At 35.2% G+C, this 16,073-nt stretch overlaps 1 protein-coding gene across 1 annotated transcript in view; it reads right to left on the bottom strand.

Annotated features, from left to right (window-relative positions):
- Positions 1–16,073, bottom strand: part of SASS6 (SAS-6 centriolar assembly protein) — a 53,124-nt gene that overhangs the window by 35,747 nt on the left and 1,304 nt on the right. Inside the window, exons 2-7 of the mRNA XM_022584234.2 lie at positions 10,773–10,833; positions 9,005–9,084; positions 8,494–8,598; positions 5,598–5,769; positions 4,654–4,719; positions 3,453–3,572 (exon numbers count right to left, since the gene is read on the bottom strand). Coding sequence (XP_022439942.2) covers positions 3,453–3,572; positions 4,654–4,719; positions 5,598–5,769; positions 8,494–8,598; positions 9,005–9,084; positions 10,773–10,833 — 604 coding nt within the window. The remainder of the gene's footprint in view (positions 1–3,452; positions 3,573–4,653; positions 4,720–5,597; positions 5,770–8,493; positions 8,599–9,004; positions 9,085–10,772; positions 10,834–16,073) is intronic.

The following is a 16,073-nucleotide window of genomic DNA, read 5'->3' as shown; positions in this document are numbered from 1 at the left end:
AATAATGCCATTTGCAGCAACATGGATGGACCTAAAGATTATCATACTAAGTGAAGGAAGTCAGACAAAGACAAATACTACATGATATCACTTATATGTGGAATCTAAAAAAATGATACAAATGAACTTATTTACAAAATGGAAACAGACTCACAGACTTTGAAAACAAACTTATGGTTACCAAAGGGAAAAGGAGGCGGGGTAGAGATATATTAGGAGTTTGGGATTAACACACACACTACTATATATAAAACAGATAATCAACAAGGACCTACTGTACAGCACACAGAACTCTACTCAATAATTCTGTAATAACCTATATGGGAAAAGACTCTGAAAAAGAATGGATATACATATATATATATAACTGAAATCACCTTGCTATACACCTGGAACTAACACAATACTGTAAATCAACTATACTTCAATATAAAATAAAAATTAAATTAAAAAAAACTGAAACAAGATAAGGATTCCACTATTATTTATCATTTCTCTGCATAAGAAAAAAATGATATAAATCTTGGAAGAGATAAATTACCATTTTGTATAGTTTACATATCTACCAGAAAAACCTAAGAGAATCTCCAAAACTATTAGAATATGTAAATTAAAATGCAAATCTGTAAATATAACCTAGAATTAATGGGTATGACATTAATACACATTAGCAATAAACACTTAGAAATTATCACAGTAGAGGGGTGTGATAGGTGGTCCCATTTATAGAGCAAAAATCTGTAAAATGTCTAGGCAAAAACATTTAACAAGAACTGTAAAAGAAAAGAAGAAAGAGAAAAGGAGGTAAATGAAGAGTAAACTATAAACCTGTTTTAAACAAATAAGACCTGAATAAATGAAGAGATATTTCTCTACACTGGACAAGAAAATTCCAAGGATATCAGTTCTACCCAATAGTCCAGAAACAAGACCAAATAAATAAAGGAATTTAGTATATATTAAAGGTTGCATTTTAAACCACTGGGAAATATGGTATTGGAACAACTCACTGACTATATGCCAAAAAAAATCCATCTCATACTCCAGAAAAATATACTCCAAACAGATTAAAAAGTTAAATTCAACAAGAAAATTATGGAAGTATTAGAAGAGAATACCAGAGAATATCTTTCATAACCTTGGGGTGGCAAAGGCTTTCCAAACATAAAATGCAGCCTTACCATAAAAACGCAGATTGAAAGACTGGATGACAATCAAATAAAAAGAACTATAGGGACTTCCCTGGCGGTCCAGTGGTTAAGACTCTGCGCTTTCAATGCAGGCAGCGTGGGCTTGATCCTTCGTCGGGGAACTAAGATTCTACATGCTGCACGGTGCAGCTCAAAAAATAAATAAATAAACAAAATCTTTAAAATAAATAATTTAAATTTAAGAATATAAAAATTGGGCTTCCCTGGTGGCGCAGCGGTTGAGAGTCTGCCTACTGAGGCAGGGGACACGGGTTCGTGCCCCGGTCCAGGAAGATCCCACATGCTGCGGAGCGGCTGGGCCCGTGAGCCATGGCCGCTGAGCCTGTGCGTCCGGAGCCTGTGCTCCGCAGCGGGAGAGGCCACAACAGTGAGAGGCCCGCGTACCGAAGAAAAAAAAAAAAGAATATAAAAATTAAAAAAAGAACTATATATGGCAAGAGATACTAATAAATGCAAATGACAGGCTAAAATACAATGTTTATAATATACATAGTAGGTAAAGGTATAATATCCTTACTTTACACCAGAAATGAAAAGGCAAGCCATGGACAAAAAATATTCACAGTGCATGTATCTGACAAAGGACTCAGGTCCAGAATATACAAAGAACTCCTACAAATCATTAAGAAAAACACGGACTGCACAATTAATAAATGGGCTGAAGACTCAAATGGGCACTTCACAAGAAAATATCCAAGCGGTCTATATACATATGAAAAGGTGTTCATTATGAGGTACTACCATACACCCACTGAATGGCAGTGTGATCTGACATATCCACTTCGGAAAACTGTTTGACAGTTTCTACTAAAGCTAAACATATGCCTACACTAGAACCTAGCCATTCTAATCCTAAATATATACCCAAGGAAAATGAGTACATGTGTTCACAAAAAGACATGTACAAAAAAGTTCATAACAGTTTAATAATAGCAAAATGTCAGAAACAATTCAAATGTCTCCCAACAGGAAAACAGATAAGTTACTGCATGTTCATATAATAGAATCCTACACAACAACAAAAAGAAACACACAAGAATATAACTGAATCTCAGAGATATTATGCTGAGTGAAGGAAGCCACACATAAATAAGTACATACTGTATGTGTCCAATTATCTAAAGTTCAAGAACAGGCAAAACCTGTTTTGAAGTGATGGGCTTCCTGTGGGAGTATGAAATGGATTGAGAAGGCACACAAGGAAACCTAAAGGGGTGGTACAATTTTCTGAATCTTAATTTGGGTGAAAGTACACATAAACTGTTATCAATCAGTACCCTTAAAAGCAAACATTTAGTAAGGTGCAAAAAGCAAAAATAGAATTTTATATTAAAGAATAATTTAACATTAATTAAAGAAATTAATATGATATAAAAGGTATAAAATACTGTAAATCCACACTACAAAGCAGTAGAAAATGAGAGTCACACAGGGAAAGCAGAAGATATTAAAAGAAATAATCCACAGAAGAAATTAAAATGGCCAAAAGTCATATTAAAAGATACTTATCTTCACTAAAAATCTAAGAAATATAAACTAAAATTAATACTACTATAATACCTGTCAGATAGCAGATATTAAGAAGGTTAATAGTATCAGGAATATGGGGAAGTAAGTATGATCATACACTATCTTTGGGATTCCATTTGGTACAACATTTTTGGGTGGCAAATTTGCAATATCCATTAATATTTTATGTGGGTATATTGCAATCTCACTTCTAGGAATAAAAATGTTCACTGCAGTATTATTTGCAATAACCAAGATCTGAAGCATTTAAATGTCCATCAGTTAGTAAGTACTTAAATAATTTATTTTATGTCCAAGTAATGAATACTACTCAGCTACTTCTGAACTGATAAAAAAAAAAACCAATATCTATGATATCAAGCTAGGTGAAAAAAAGTTACAATCAATATATCCATGAGGACCTTGTTAGCTTAGAACAAAACCAAAACTCAGGTATGTACATATCTCCCAATTTACATATTTCTAAATTTATAAATATAAACAATTATTTATAAATTGTATATTATTTACATATATAAAGTCTGGAAAAACAAATATCAAAATGTTTATAAATTATCTCTGGGTAGTAAGATTTTTAAGGATAGACTTTTAATTTTTATATACTTCCGCACTGTTTGAAAATGTTAAAGCAAGCATGTATTACTTTTATAATTAACAAAATGACTAACGGCAATAACAAAATATTTTTCCAGTTTTTTTTAATATTCATACCTGCAAAGCTTTTTCCTTCTCATTTGTCAGTTCTTGAGAATGCTTATTTGACAATGTTGCTGTGTGTGATGCCCATTCATTCCGTAACTTATCTAATTCTTGGATTTTTTCTGATAATGTCTGTAGTAGAGTTCAATATGAAATATTAAAATTCTTGAATGTTATTAGATTGGAACATGAAAATATTTGCCAAGTATATTAAAATATTTGCAAAGTATATTAAAGGAGATGGAATCACAGCTTTTTAAGACATACTCAAAGCCTTTTCTTACACAGATTTTTTTGTATTTAAAGAAATCAACATTAGAATAAAAGCAATTTTAGAGTTAAAATGGTCCACAGTTTAACAATCACTAACCTTTTAGTTAAATCTGGCTCTTCGCCTCTCAATCCTCTCCTCTGGCATTAAGAAAAAAAGAAACCCAGGGTAGACCAAGTCATAAGTAGTACAGATGACCTTAAACAACACAGGTTTGAAATGCACAGGTACGCTTATACTCCTCTTTTTCTTCAAGAAATACGTACTACGATACTACACAATCCACGGTTAGTTGAATCTGATGATGTGGAACCATAGATACGGAGGGCTGACTATAAACTTATGCAAGAATTTTCAACTGTGCAGGGGGCCAGTGTCCCTAACCCGCGTGTTGTTCAAGGGTCAACTGTAGTTTACTTATACACCTAAAACCTAGAAACACAGGTTCCCAAGATGGGCCACGTGGTGCAGGACAATTTTCTACCTGAAGCCATGCAGCTTATCAGATACTTTGGTCCTCAATTTCAAGGAGTAGCTATGACTGAAATGATGATAAGCCTATCAGAGGAATTAATTCTAAACTTAACAGAAGGAAGGAAGGGAAAGATTTAGAAGACAGGAACTGAAAAGCCATTTAGACAAGAGGAATGAGGTGAATTAAAGAGGAGCAGAACATATGACAGATACTACACATTATTTAATGAAGACTTGGAGAAAATGTGTCACATACTGGGGATAACAGAAATGTTTGGATAGAATAAACTATCAAGAAGAAAAAGCATCAGATTAAGACAACTGGTAGGGGAAGGGTGGCAAAAAGGAGGGGGAATTCAATGGCAGTGTGCTTTGAAAAAAAATACACAAAAGCCTAGATTTGATTCAAGAAGCAATTCAGAACCTATGTTTGGATGACTTACAAAGACAAAATGAAATCTGAATTACCTTTTGTGTGAAATTCAGTTGCCTGGTAACATCATCTAGTGATTGTGTCAATGATAATTTTTCTTCCTATTTATAAAAATAAAAGTATGCAGCTTATAATTTAATCATCTGTAGCTGTGCTACTCAAAGTGCAGCAAAGTAAGCATCAGTACCACCCTGGGAGTTTGTCAGAAATACAGAATCACAGGCTCCACCTCAAACCTTCTGAGTTAGAATCTGCACGAGCAAGATCCCTAGAAGATTTGCCTAACCCTTAAATCTTGAGATGCACTGATCCATAGTGTTTGACTAAAAAGATTTTCTGAAAACTCTTACAAGGCATCCCAATGTTGTTTCCTTGTGCTACATACCTTATATAGTTATAGAGCACTTTCTAATCTTCAAGACACTTCCATATATTTTATCTCATTTAAGACAGCCTAGAGAGGGTACATATTTCTATACATATCTACCAGCTGATGAAACCAAGACACCAAGAGTTTAAGTGACTGCTCAAGGTCACAGAAAATCAGTAAAACTCCTGGGACCTCAGCTTCTCAATTCCTGGTCCAGTTCTATCCTGTTGTACCTTAACTAAAACAATAAAGTCAGTACATGCTATAAAAATTTCCTGGGGGCTTCCCTGGTGGCGCAGTGGTTGAGAGTCCACCTGCCGATGCAGGGGACACAGGTTCATGCCCTGGTCCGGGAAGATCCCACACGCCGCGGAGCGGCTGGGCCCATAAGCCATGGCCGCTGAGCCTGCGCGTCCGGAGCCTGTGCTCCGCAACAGGAGAGGCCACAACAGTGAGAGGTCCACGTACCGCAAAAAAAAAAAAAATTTCCTGTATATCTTTAAAAGAACTTTATTCAGAAAACAAAATCTAATAGCAATATAGCTTTTCAGTGGTTTATCAGAGAGCTCTGGGACTTATTTAAAAGATTAACTTAAATTTAAATCTTACCTTGCTACATTTCAAACAGTCTGCTAGAAACTTCTTTATTTCCACATCATTTCCAGGTAACAGTTTTAATGAAAGGTGTGTAAGATGCTTAAAAGGATTTGTCTCTACCACATTTAAAAAAGCAGGTGAGTTATCCAAAATAGCTTCTGGAGAAACTAACTGTAGCAAAAACCTTTGAAAACAAAGTGTCACATAACACATTTATGAGACAGTGAAACTCTCCCATTGAATCATGAGCTCTATTGGATCATCAATGATTAAAAGGATCAGAAAAGGGAGCATACTGGAATCATAGGAGCCAATATGAAAGGACTCCCAACAGTAAAACTGGATTAATTAGTGTAAACAGTAAAATGGAGATTTATCTATTGATTGAAAACAATGAATATATAAATGTCCACGAGTTCACAATGAGAAACAGATGAGGAGAAGAAAACAAAACACTAAAAACAAAAACAAATCAAAAACCCATTGAAACCACAAAAGTAACTAGAGTAACAACTTCTTACTCTGAAAACTGACAATTTAAAAGTAAGAATTGAGCATTTATCCTTTCCTGTATGAATTTTCAGAGTAATCAAATAGCTCTAATTGATAAAGGAAAGTTCTTCTTTATAGAAGAATTATATCTAATAAATATAGGAAGAATGATGGAACTGGAAAAGCATAATTTTATAGTTACTAATTAATTCAAACAAGAATCGTCAATTGATGAAATTTATACATAAAAGGTTTGGGAGCTTTACAAGGGAAGGATCAGGTGTTACACTAAACAAATACAGATATACGTGCACACAAAATCTTATTCTTCCCTTTTTCCAAGTTCATTACAAAAACATATACTTGAACACTAGCAACAAAACTATCAAAAAGAGAAACTAAGGAAACAATCTCATTTACAATTGCACCAAAAGGAATAAGATTTCTAGGAATAAACCTACCTAAAGAGATAAAAGACCTGTATTCAGAAAACTGTAAGACAAGACACTGATGAAAGATATTGAAGATGATACAAACAGATGGAAAGATATACCATGTTCATGGACTGAAAGAATCAATACTGTTAAAATGACCATACTACCCAAGGCAATCTTCAGATTCAATGCAATCCCTATCCAAATACCAAGGGCATTTTTCACAGAACTAGAATTAAAAATTTTTTTAATTTATATGGAAACACAGAAGACCCTGAATAGGCAAAACAATCTTGAGAAAGAAGAACACAGCTGGAGGAATCATACTTCCTGACTTCAGACCATACTACAAAGCTACAGTAGTCAAGACAGTAGTACTGGCACCAAAACAGACACATAGATCAATGGAACAGAACAGAGAGCCCAGAAATAAACCCACACACTTATGGTTAATTAATCTACAACAAAGGAAGCAAGAATATACAATGGGGAAAGACAGTCTCTTCAATAAGTAGTGCTGGAAAAACTGGACAGCTACATGTACAAGAACAAAACAGAAAATTCTCTAACACCACATAAAAAAATAAAACTCAGAATGGATTAAAGACCTAAATGTGAGGCCGGAAACCATAAAACTCCTAGAAGAGAACATAGGCAGAACACTTTCTGACATAAATTGTAGAAATATTTTTTAGATCTATCTCCTAAAAGAAAAGGAAATAAAAGCAAAAATAAACAAATGGGACCTAATTAAATTTAAAAAGCTTTTGCACAACGTAAGAAAACTATCAACAAAACAAAAAGACAACCCACTGAATGGGAGAAAATACTTGCAAATGTTATGACCAATGAAGGGCTAATATCCAAAATACATAAACAGCTTATATAACTTAATATCAAAAAAACAAACAACCTGACAAAAAAATGGGCAGAAGACCTGAACAGACATTTTTTCAAAGACATACCGATGGCCAAAAAGAACATGAAAAGATGCTCAACATGGCTAATCATCAGGTAAATGCAAATCAAAACCACAATGAGATATTACCTCGCACCTGTCAGAATGGCTATCATCAAAAAGAACACATATAACAAATGTTGACGAGCATGTGGAGAACAGGGAACCCTCCTACACTGTCGGTGGGAATGTAAATTAGTGCAGCCACTGTGGAAAACAGTAGGGAGGTGTCTCAAAAAACTAAAAACAGACCTACCTTATGACCTAGCAATTCCATTCCTGGGTACATATCCAAATCAAACAAGAACACTAATTCTAAAAGATACACATACCCCAATATTCATAGCAGCATTGTTTACAATTGCCAAGATATGGAAGCAACCTAAGTGTCCATCAACAGATGAATGGATTGAGAAGATGTGGTATATATACACAATAGAGTACAAAAAAGAATGAAATTTGTCATTTACAACAACATGGATAGACCTAGAGCGTATTATGCTAAGTGAAATAAGTCAGGAAAGACAAATACTGTATGATATCACTTATATGAGGAATCTAAAAAATAGAACTAGTGAATATAACAAAAAAGAAACAGACACAGATATAGAGAACAAACTAGTGGTTACCAGTAGGTAGAGGGAAGGGGGGAGGTGCAATATAGGGGTAGAGAATTAAGAGGTACAAACTGCTATGTATAAAATAAATAAGCTACAAGGATATATTGCACAACCCAGGGAATATAGCCAATATTTTATAATAACTATAAATGGAATATAACCTTTGGAAAAAATATATATTTGATGCTGTTAAATATTTCAGGTAACTTTAATGGCTTTGCCAAAACATGAAAATTAAGGGGCAAATATTTCTGATTTTATAAATTTGAGATTTATGAACCTCTCACCACAGCTTTGAAAATAGACAGAGGTACTTATATAGAATATTTTCCCATCAAGTTGTCTTACAAAGAAGAGTCTGTCTTTAGGGAAGTTTAATGATATAGTGCTCTCCTGAGACTTACCTTGGAATTTCTTTGGCATGCTCTTGAGTACACTGCTGAAGGAGATCTATGAATTTTTGTGGAAAAGCTGAGAAGTCTATCAGAAGACCTTGCTGGAATTTTAAACTATACAGAAGACAGGAAAAGAAATTCTTTTAGAATTTTAATTACTGTATTTAATTACAAATAACATCCTGAAAGACTATTCTTTTATTTACTGAACACACATTATAATCAAGAATTAAGCTAGGGAACTTTGATTTTTATAGAGTTTATTCAATGGGAGGGAAAAGGTCAATAAATCTAGCTAAAGCTCCAAACTTCTGAGCTGTTAAGCAAAATGCTGATAATCTATCAAATATTTATTTTCGAAAACAGCCTGAATAATTACAGTATAAATAGTCCAGTGTTCCCAAAATGCCTAAATGTTTCTAATAGGTATGTGTTTCAAAGAGGATAGTACCGATACATTCATAAAACTTAAAAATTTACTTATTCCTAGATCAGAGACCAGAAAAATAAATATAGTTACCTCTGAAAATCTTCCTCTGATATAACAAGGTTATACAGAAAAAATGGATCAGTATCATCAGTCAGACGGATAACTAAATCCTAAAAGAAAGATTGTTATTTTTAATGTTTTCAGTAGATTTGGCTTTTAGAGTAATTTCTTCCTTCTTGGAAGTGAAATCATCTAGTATTATCAACATATCACTGTTATAGTTCAGACAGCTCTATCTTCTGGTGCTGCTGGGTTTTCATTGGTCTTTGGAGACTTTAGCATCTTAAATAGGGTTAAATATTCTGCTCCTTGAGAGCCACATGGGGTGGAAGGTGGGAAGGAAAGGGGTCTACAAAAGCTAATTAAATGCTAGGAGTTGAAAGTTGAAGAATATATCATTCTATCAGAGGCCTAAGAAAGTTTAGACCCAGCCCTTGCTGCACTATGATACCATAACAAAAGTATTCTTTACCACTGATCATATCATAATCAATTATATTTTCAGTTTCCCTCAAGTTAATTGTCTGGTATTTCCGAAGTGGTAAATACATCAGCAGAAATGACAAACAATCATCTACCCTAGATAAGAAAGGAACATTTGTCTCTCAGGCAGAGGACAGGGGTATCAGGTGATAGGCTGCCAGGGCTTCTTCCTAAGAGCCTACCTATTCTCTCCCACTCTAAGTGGCCACTGATGTGGAACCCCATCTGTTTTCAGCTTCAAATGAAGTGAATACCTTTCATAAAGACCATTTTATCACAGCAGCTAAAGCTGACAGAAAAGTACACAGAAATTATGTATTTCAGAGCACACTGGCACAAGGAAAACAGGACTAGCAAGATGATGGGCTAACAGAGGTTAAGATTAAGTTTCTACTTAGAAATAAAATCTGCTAGGGTCCTAGAAAAATCTAAACCACTTTTATGAGTAGAGCTGGAAAACGAAAAGGTACAGCAGGCATAGGAATAACATGTAAGAAGTATAATACATAATCTCTACCCTAGAAAATTAGCAACCTAGGTGTTTGCTCTGCTTCAGAAGGCACTGTTCTTAAAGCAGCTTCTATTTAAGTATTTCTTGAAATCCACCCCAAGATGCTATAGAAAACTAAGCTGCTAACACCATTAGATCCTTGAATATGTACAAGGAAAGCTATGACAGAGAAAACAGATGTATTTCTTAGCCCTCCATTCTACATCCTCATTTCTGTTAATGACTCATACTTTTAAATCAGATTAGACTGATGTTCTAAACACCTATCTTCAAAAGGCAAAAAGATTCAAAACTATCTCCCTGAAGTGCTTCAATTCATTCTGTTCTCACATTTACATGAAACGCCAATTCTACAGGGTAGCAATATATATCCTAGCAACTTAAAAAAGTGTAATGGGGGAACTCCCTGGAGGTCCAGTGGTTAGGACTCTGAGCTTCCACTGCAAGGGGCACGGGCACGGGTTTGATCCCTGGTGGGGTTCGATCCCTGGTCCGGGAACTAAGATCCGGCAAACCACAAGGGGTGGCCAAAAAAAAGTGCAATGGGGCAAACCTAAGGAGACTGTTGTCCCAATCCCCAATTCTTGCATGCTTTAGAAATATATGATATAATAATCTCTCAGTTGTTGTCTTAGTAGGTTCTACCACCCCAGATCTGCAAGTTATAAAATGGCCCAAAATTAAAAAGCAAGATGATATAACAAAAGATCTCACATTCTTAAAGAACAAAAATAATTATAATGTACAGAATTACCATATCTCAAAAACAGAAAAATATTTATTTCAAAAGAAATAAATACCAACCTTTCTGTGAACTGGATTAGAAACTGATTGTAGTTCAATGCTCAGTCTAATACTCACTCTCCTGTATGAAAAGATATGCCCAACTATCAGGAACATTCACATGAAATGAATTATTACTACCATTTGTATAGCTAACATTTTCCATCTTAAGCCACAAGATCCTCCACAGGTTGTCCCTAAATTATGAACAGATGTTTGGAAAGCATGCTGGATTTGAAGTTTAAGTTCCTATTTTTCTAAAAGTAAGCAATGAGGTTTTTAACCTGAGGATAAATTTTTCTCTCCTGTAAAAAGAGGTTGTCGTGAGGATTAAATGAGACAAATGATGTGGAATGCCTACTGTTAGCCTGGTATACAACCTTACTGGCCTGATTCTCAAATAATATCTACTGAAAGACAAACCATCAGTTTTATAACAATTTTTCACATTAAAAAATACCACCTGAAATGACCAAATTGATTTATGAGAGATTTCATTTGAAAATTTTAAAGTGTGAATAATATTAAAATACTTTAATGTTTACAACAAAGGAAATAAGAAAACATGTTCGCTTCCCTTATGCATACACACAAAAAATTTTTTTCAGATTCACAAACTACATCTGATCAATAGACTCTCTATGCAATATATCCACAGAAGTATTGTCAAGTTTATTATCTATCTAATCCCAGAGTAAATCTAAACCCTAAAGGGAAAAAACCATAGTGTTACACATTCTATACTGCATCTTAGAAAACCCAGTATTGAATAGAGGCATATAAATAAAGGTGCTCATAAACATTAATTAAACTGAGCAAAAATGTTTAAATAATTCAGGAAACAAAGGGGAAATGGTGAAAAACATCTCTGCACAAGTGCTTCTCAAACTATTCTGCTAGAATTAAATAACAACGGTCTTTCCCTAATGTGAAGGGAAAATAAACAAACTGAATTTGTTCAGTTTTAAGTTATTCTTTTAAAGATGTTTTAAACTTTTTCCACATTCTATTACTTCTACAGAAGTACAGACAGAGTAACTGAGTGTTGATGGAAAAACTTGGTAATAGTTGACTAAGGCTAGATTCAATTGTTTAGTTTTTTTTATGCTCTGACTTGTAATTTAAATTGGTTAAATACATGTCATTTTAAATTTCTTATTAAACATATGACTGGATATTAAATCTTAGTTCACATGACGAGGTTACCATAACTTGTATATTATCTAAAAAGGAACAAGCAGCACTGGTAAACACCGCAAGGAGCACTGGTAAACACCACAAAGGTAGGAAGAATTACCTTTAAAATAAGAGAATGTTTTGTTTCTATCTCTAGTATCTAAAGCAATGTATGTGAAACAGATTAAACTCCTACTCCAATTCCACTTAAATTAAGTGTTCTTGGGGGAGGGGGAGAAACCTTTCAATTCCCTAACTTATAAAAAAAAGTGGAAAAAAAGTGGACTGAGTTAGGTTTGTGAGGGCCTTTTCAGCTCTACAATGTCATTATGTTTCGTTTTCATCTTTTGAAGTTTTTTTTGTTTTTTTTTTTTGCGGTACGCAGGCCTCTCACTGTTGTGGCCTCTCCCGTTGCAGAGCACAGGCTCCGGACGCACAGGCTCAGCGGCCATGGCTCACGGGCCTAGCTGCTCCGCGGCATGTGGGATCCTCACATGTGGGATCCTCCCGGACCGGGGCACGAACCCGCGTCCCCTGCATCGGCAGGCAGACTCTCAACCACTGCGCCACCAGGGAAGCCCCTTTTTAAGTTTTTTCTAGTACATACTGCCATAGTGATATGACACTGTGGTTGATAACTTTACACTTTTAAAAGTGTGTCACACTTGATAAATTTGTAAAAAAATTCAAGAAGCATCCATTAAATAAAGTATTCTCTACATAATACTGGAAGTTTTATTAATATGATAAATTTCCAATCATATTAATGATTTTGTTGCATATATTCCAAAAGCCTATATGCATTAGATGCTGGGGGGGAAAAGAGGAGGAGAAGCCCATAGACTAAAACTATTCCCCACGTTTAATTCAAAAACCTCCAGAGAAATATCTTGTAGAAAATCGTGAGCTTTCAGAGGATCTGAAATCACAAATCTTACTTCCTCCACTGTAATGGCTAATGTCATAGGAACAATATAAAACGAAGTTTAAAAAACAATTTTAAAAATGCTACTTTTCAAAATAAATGTCACATTCTGAACAATGCATAAATCTGCATAACATTCTCCCTGTCAGTTAGATTCAGCAGAACTGGATTCTAGCCCACCTCTGCCACATAGTAGCTGTGACCTTAAACTCTCAATTCAAACAAAAGCTACTCTAAGCCAGGTACTATGCTGGGTGCTAGGGATACAAACAGAAATAAACATGGTTCATGTCCTCAAATTGAGATCAGATTAAATGACTTTACCCTAGGTTTGCTTCTGATTGTATTTTAAAGCTTCAAGAGAGAGGAGGGAATGGTTACTAGCACTTACCAATTCATTCACTACTGAGTGCCTACTAGACACTTTGCTTATATCATCTTATTTAACAACAATAATGCCAAGTAAATATTATCTCTGCCTTACAAAGGAAGAAGCTGAGATGCACAGAATTACAAATTTGGTTAAGGTCACACTGCAGAGCCCAAATTAGAACTCAGACTTTTCACCTACACCATGCTAATAAATGATTAAGGACAATTAATATCAACTTAGGCAACTTTGAAAAGGTCCCTATAGCAAAAGAATTTAAGACAGACCTAGAAAGTTATGAAAGAAAAAGCATTTGAGGTATCAGGAAAAAACGGAGTAAAGGTATGATATTGAGAGAGTATCGGGTATACTCGGGATAACAAGTAGTCCTGTGTGACTACTATATTGGACAGAGGAGCTTAGGGAAAAAAAAAATGAAAAAGCAGGTTGGTGTCAAACCGTGGGCTTCAAAATTTTGCATCACTTTCCTCCAGACAGAGTTCTCTGAGCACTACCACGTCCTCAACTGAAGTCCCTTTTTCTCTATGACTTTAATTCATTTACATTACTTCATGCATTAATCATACTTTAATAATAGCTTATGTTTACTGAATGCTCATTAAGTTCCAGGCACTGTTCTAAACACTTTATATGTATTAACTTATTTAATACATGCTCATAATAATCCCACAGGCAGGTACTTTTATTTTTATCAATTTAAAGATGAGGCACAGAGAAGAAAAATTGTACAAAAGCAAGCAGTGAGTGGTAGAACTGGAATTTAAACCCAGACAGGGACTTCCCTGGTGGTCCAGTGGTTAAGAATCTGCCTTCCAATGCAGGGGACATGGGTTAGATCCCTGGTCAGGGAACTAAGATCCCACATACCGCGGGGCAACGGAGCCCACACGCCACAACTAGAGAGCCCGCATGCTGCAACTATAGAGCCCATGAGCCACAACTAGACAGCCCATGTGCCGCAACCAAGACCCAACGTAGCCAAAAAATAAATTAAAAAAAAATAAAATAAACCCAGACAATGTGGCTCCATAACCTGAACTATTTTTTTAATGTACAAAACAGAGGGATTATATATCCTTTTTTTTAATTGAACTATAGTTAATTTACAATGTTGTGTTAATTTCTGCTGTACAGCAAAGTGATTCAGTGATAAATATATATATTTTTTCATATTCTTTTCCATTATGGTTTATCATGGGATATTGAATATGATTCCCTGTGCTATACAGTAAGACCTTGTTGTTTATCAGAGCCTGAACTCTCAACCAATGCTATGCTGCCTCTCAAAGGAAGATATTTTTGTTTTCCCTGTTAAAGTGTGAGTTCCTTGAGGGCTAGAATGAAAATTGCTTTTTTGCTGTTGCTGCTGTTGGAGGAAGGTGGTGAGGAGGAAGGGAGCTTCTCAGCACCTAGGACAGTGCCTGGTACACAGTAGGCATTCATAAATATTTGTTGAGCTGAACTGGCCTTGAATACTTTTAACTAAAGAGTCTGGACTGTTTTTCCTATAAGTCAAGGGTCAGCAAACTTTAGTTGTAAAAGGCCAGATAGTAAATATTTTAGGCTTTGCAGGCTATAAGGTCTCTCACATTTATTCATTTCTGCCCTTATACCACAAAAGCAGCAACAGACAATTCTTAAACAAATGAGAATGGCTAAATTTAATAAAACTTTATTTACAAAAAAAGGTAGTGGGCTATCTGGCCCACGGGCTCTAGTTTTCTGACCCCTGCTATAGGTGATACGAATATACGAAAAGTTTCTAGACAGAAAGTCTAAAAACGCTGAAACTGTGTTTTAAGATAACTGTGATGACAATGTAGTGAGATGGAGAAGAGTTAGGAGTTTCAACACTGGGATCAGGAATTACGCCCTCCCTTTCTTTTATCTTTCTGTAATCATTCTAGAACACAGCTGTCCACAAATATAAGGCATGTATGTAATATTTAATTTTCTAGAAGCCACATTAAAAAATTAAAAGAAACAGATAAATTAATATTTAATTAACCCTATATATCATTTTTGTCACCTTAACACATAATCAATATAAAAACTGAAATATTTTACGTTCCTTTTTTCTCCTAGTAAGTCTTCAAAGTCCAACATGCAATTTACTCTTATGCACATCAGTTCAGCTTAGCTCCATTTCAAATGTCCAACAACCACAGTGGCTCCCATACTGGGCAGCACAAAAGAATGACCAACTAACCTATAGATCTGCATTTACAGCTGCTGGTCTTGGTACCATCTCCTTGCCTGGCCTGCCAATTGATTCTGAATCGAATTCTGCACTATATACTACTTTCACTTTACTGGCAGCTCAATATAACAATGTCTTCGTTTTTTATATGTCACATTTCCACACCATTTAGTCTTCACACACATTTTCACAACTGATCCTCCTAACAACCAACCACGTAGGTAGGCCTGCTATATCAGTTTTACAAAGGAGGAAACTTACAGTTCAGAGAAGTTAAGAGACAGCTGACACTCAGTGGTGGAACTGAGACAAAATTGAAATCTCCTGACTTCCAGCCAGATCTCTCTATTTAAGCCTCAACAGCACCACCTCTTTAGTCAGTTGTAATTTCGCATTTACCTGTGAGACTGGCCTTTACTTCCTCCCCCACTGGACTGTGAACTCCACGAACACAAGGACTTTTTCCTGACCATTGTATCCCCAGGGCCCAGCAAGGCGTTTTGCAAGTATGCAGTATTTGTTGAATGAAAAAATGAATGGATGAAATTGTAGTTTTCCCCAACTGTCTTTAGTCTATTAAACGTAACCTATTTTTAGTAACTAATGTGAAAAAAAGGCAATATACCATAA

The sequence above is a fragment of the Delphinapterus leucas genome, chromosome 1 (assembly GCF_059928025.1).
Source record: "Delphinapterus leucas isolate spDelLeu-1000000601 "Yukka" chromosome 1, BTC_Dleu_Yukka2, whole genome shotgun sequence".
In the NCBI taxonomy this organism is placed as follows: Eukaryota; Metazoa; Chordata; class Mammalia; order Artiodactyla; family Monodontidae; genus Delphinapterus; species Delphinapterus leucas.
This window is presented reverse-complemented; position numbering and strand designations above follow the sequence as displayed.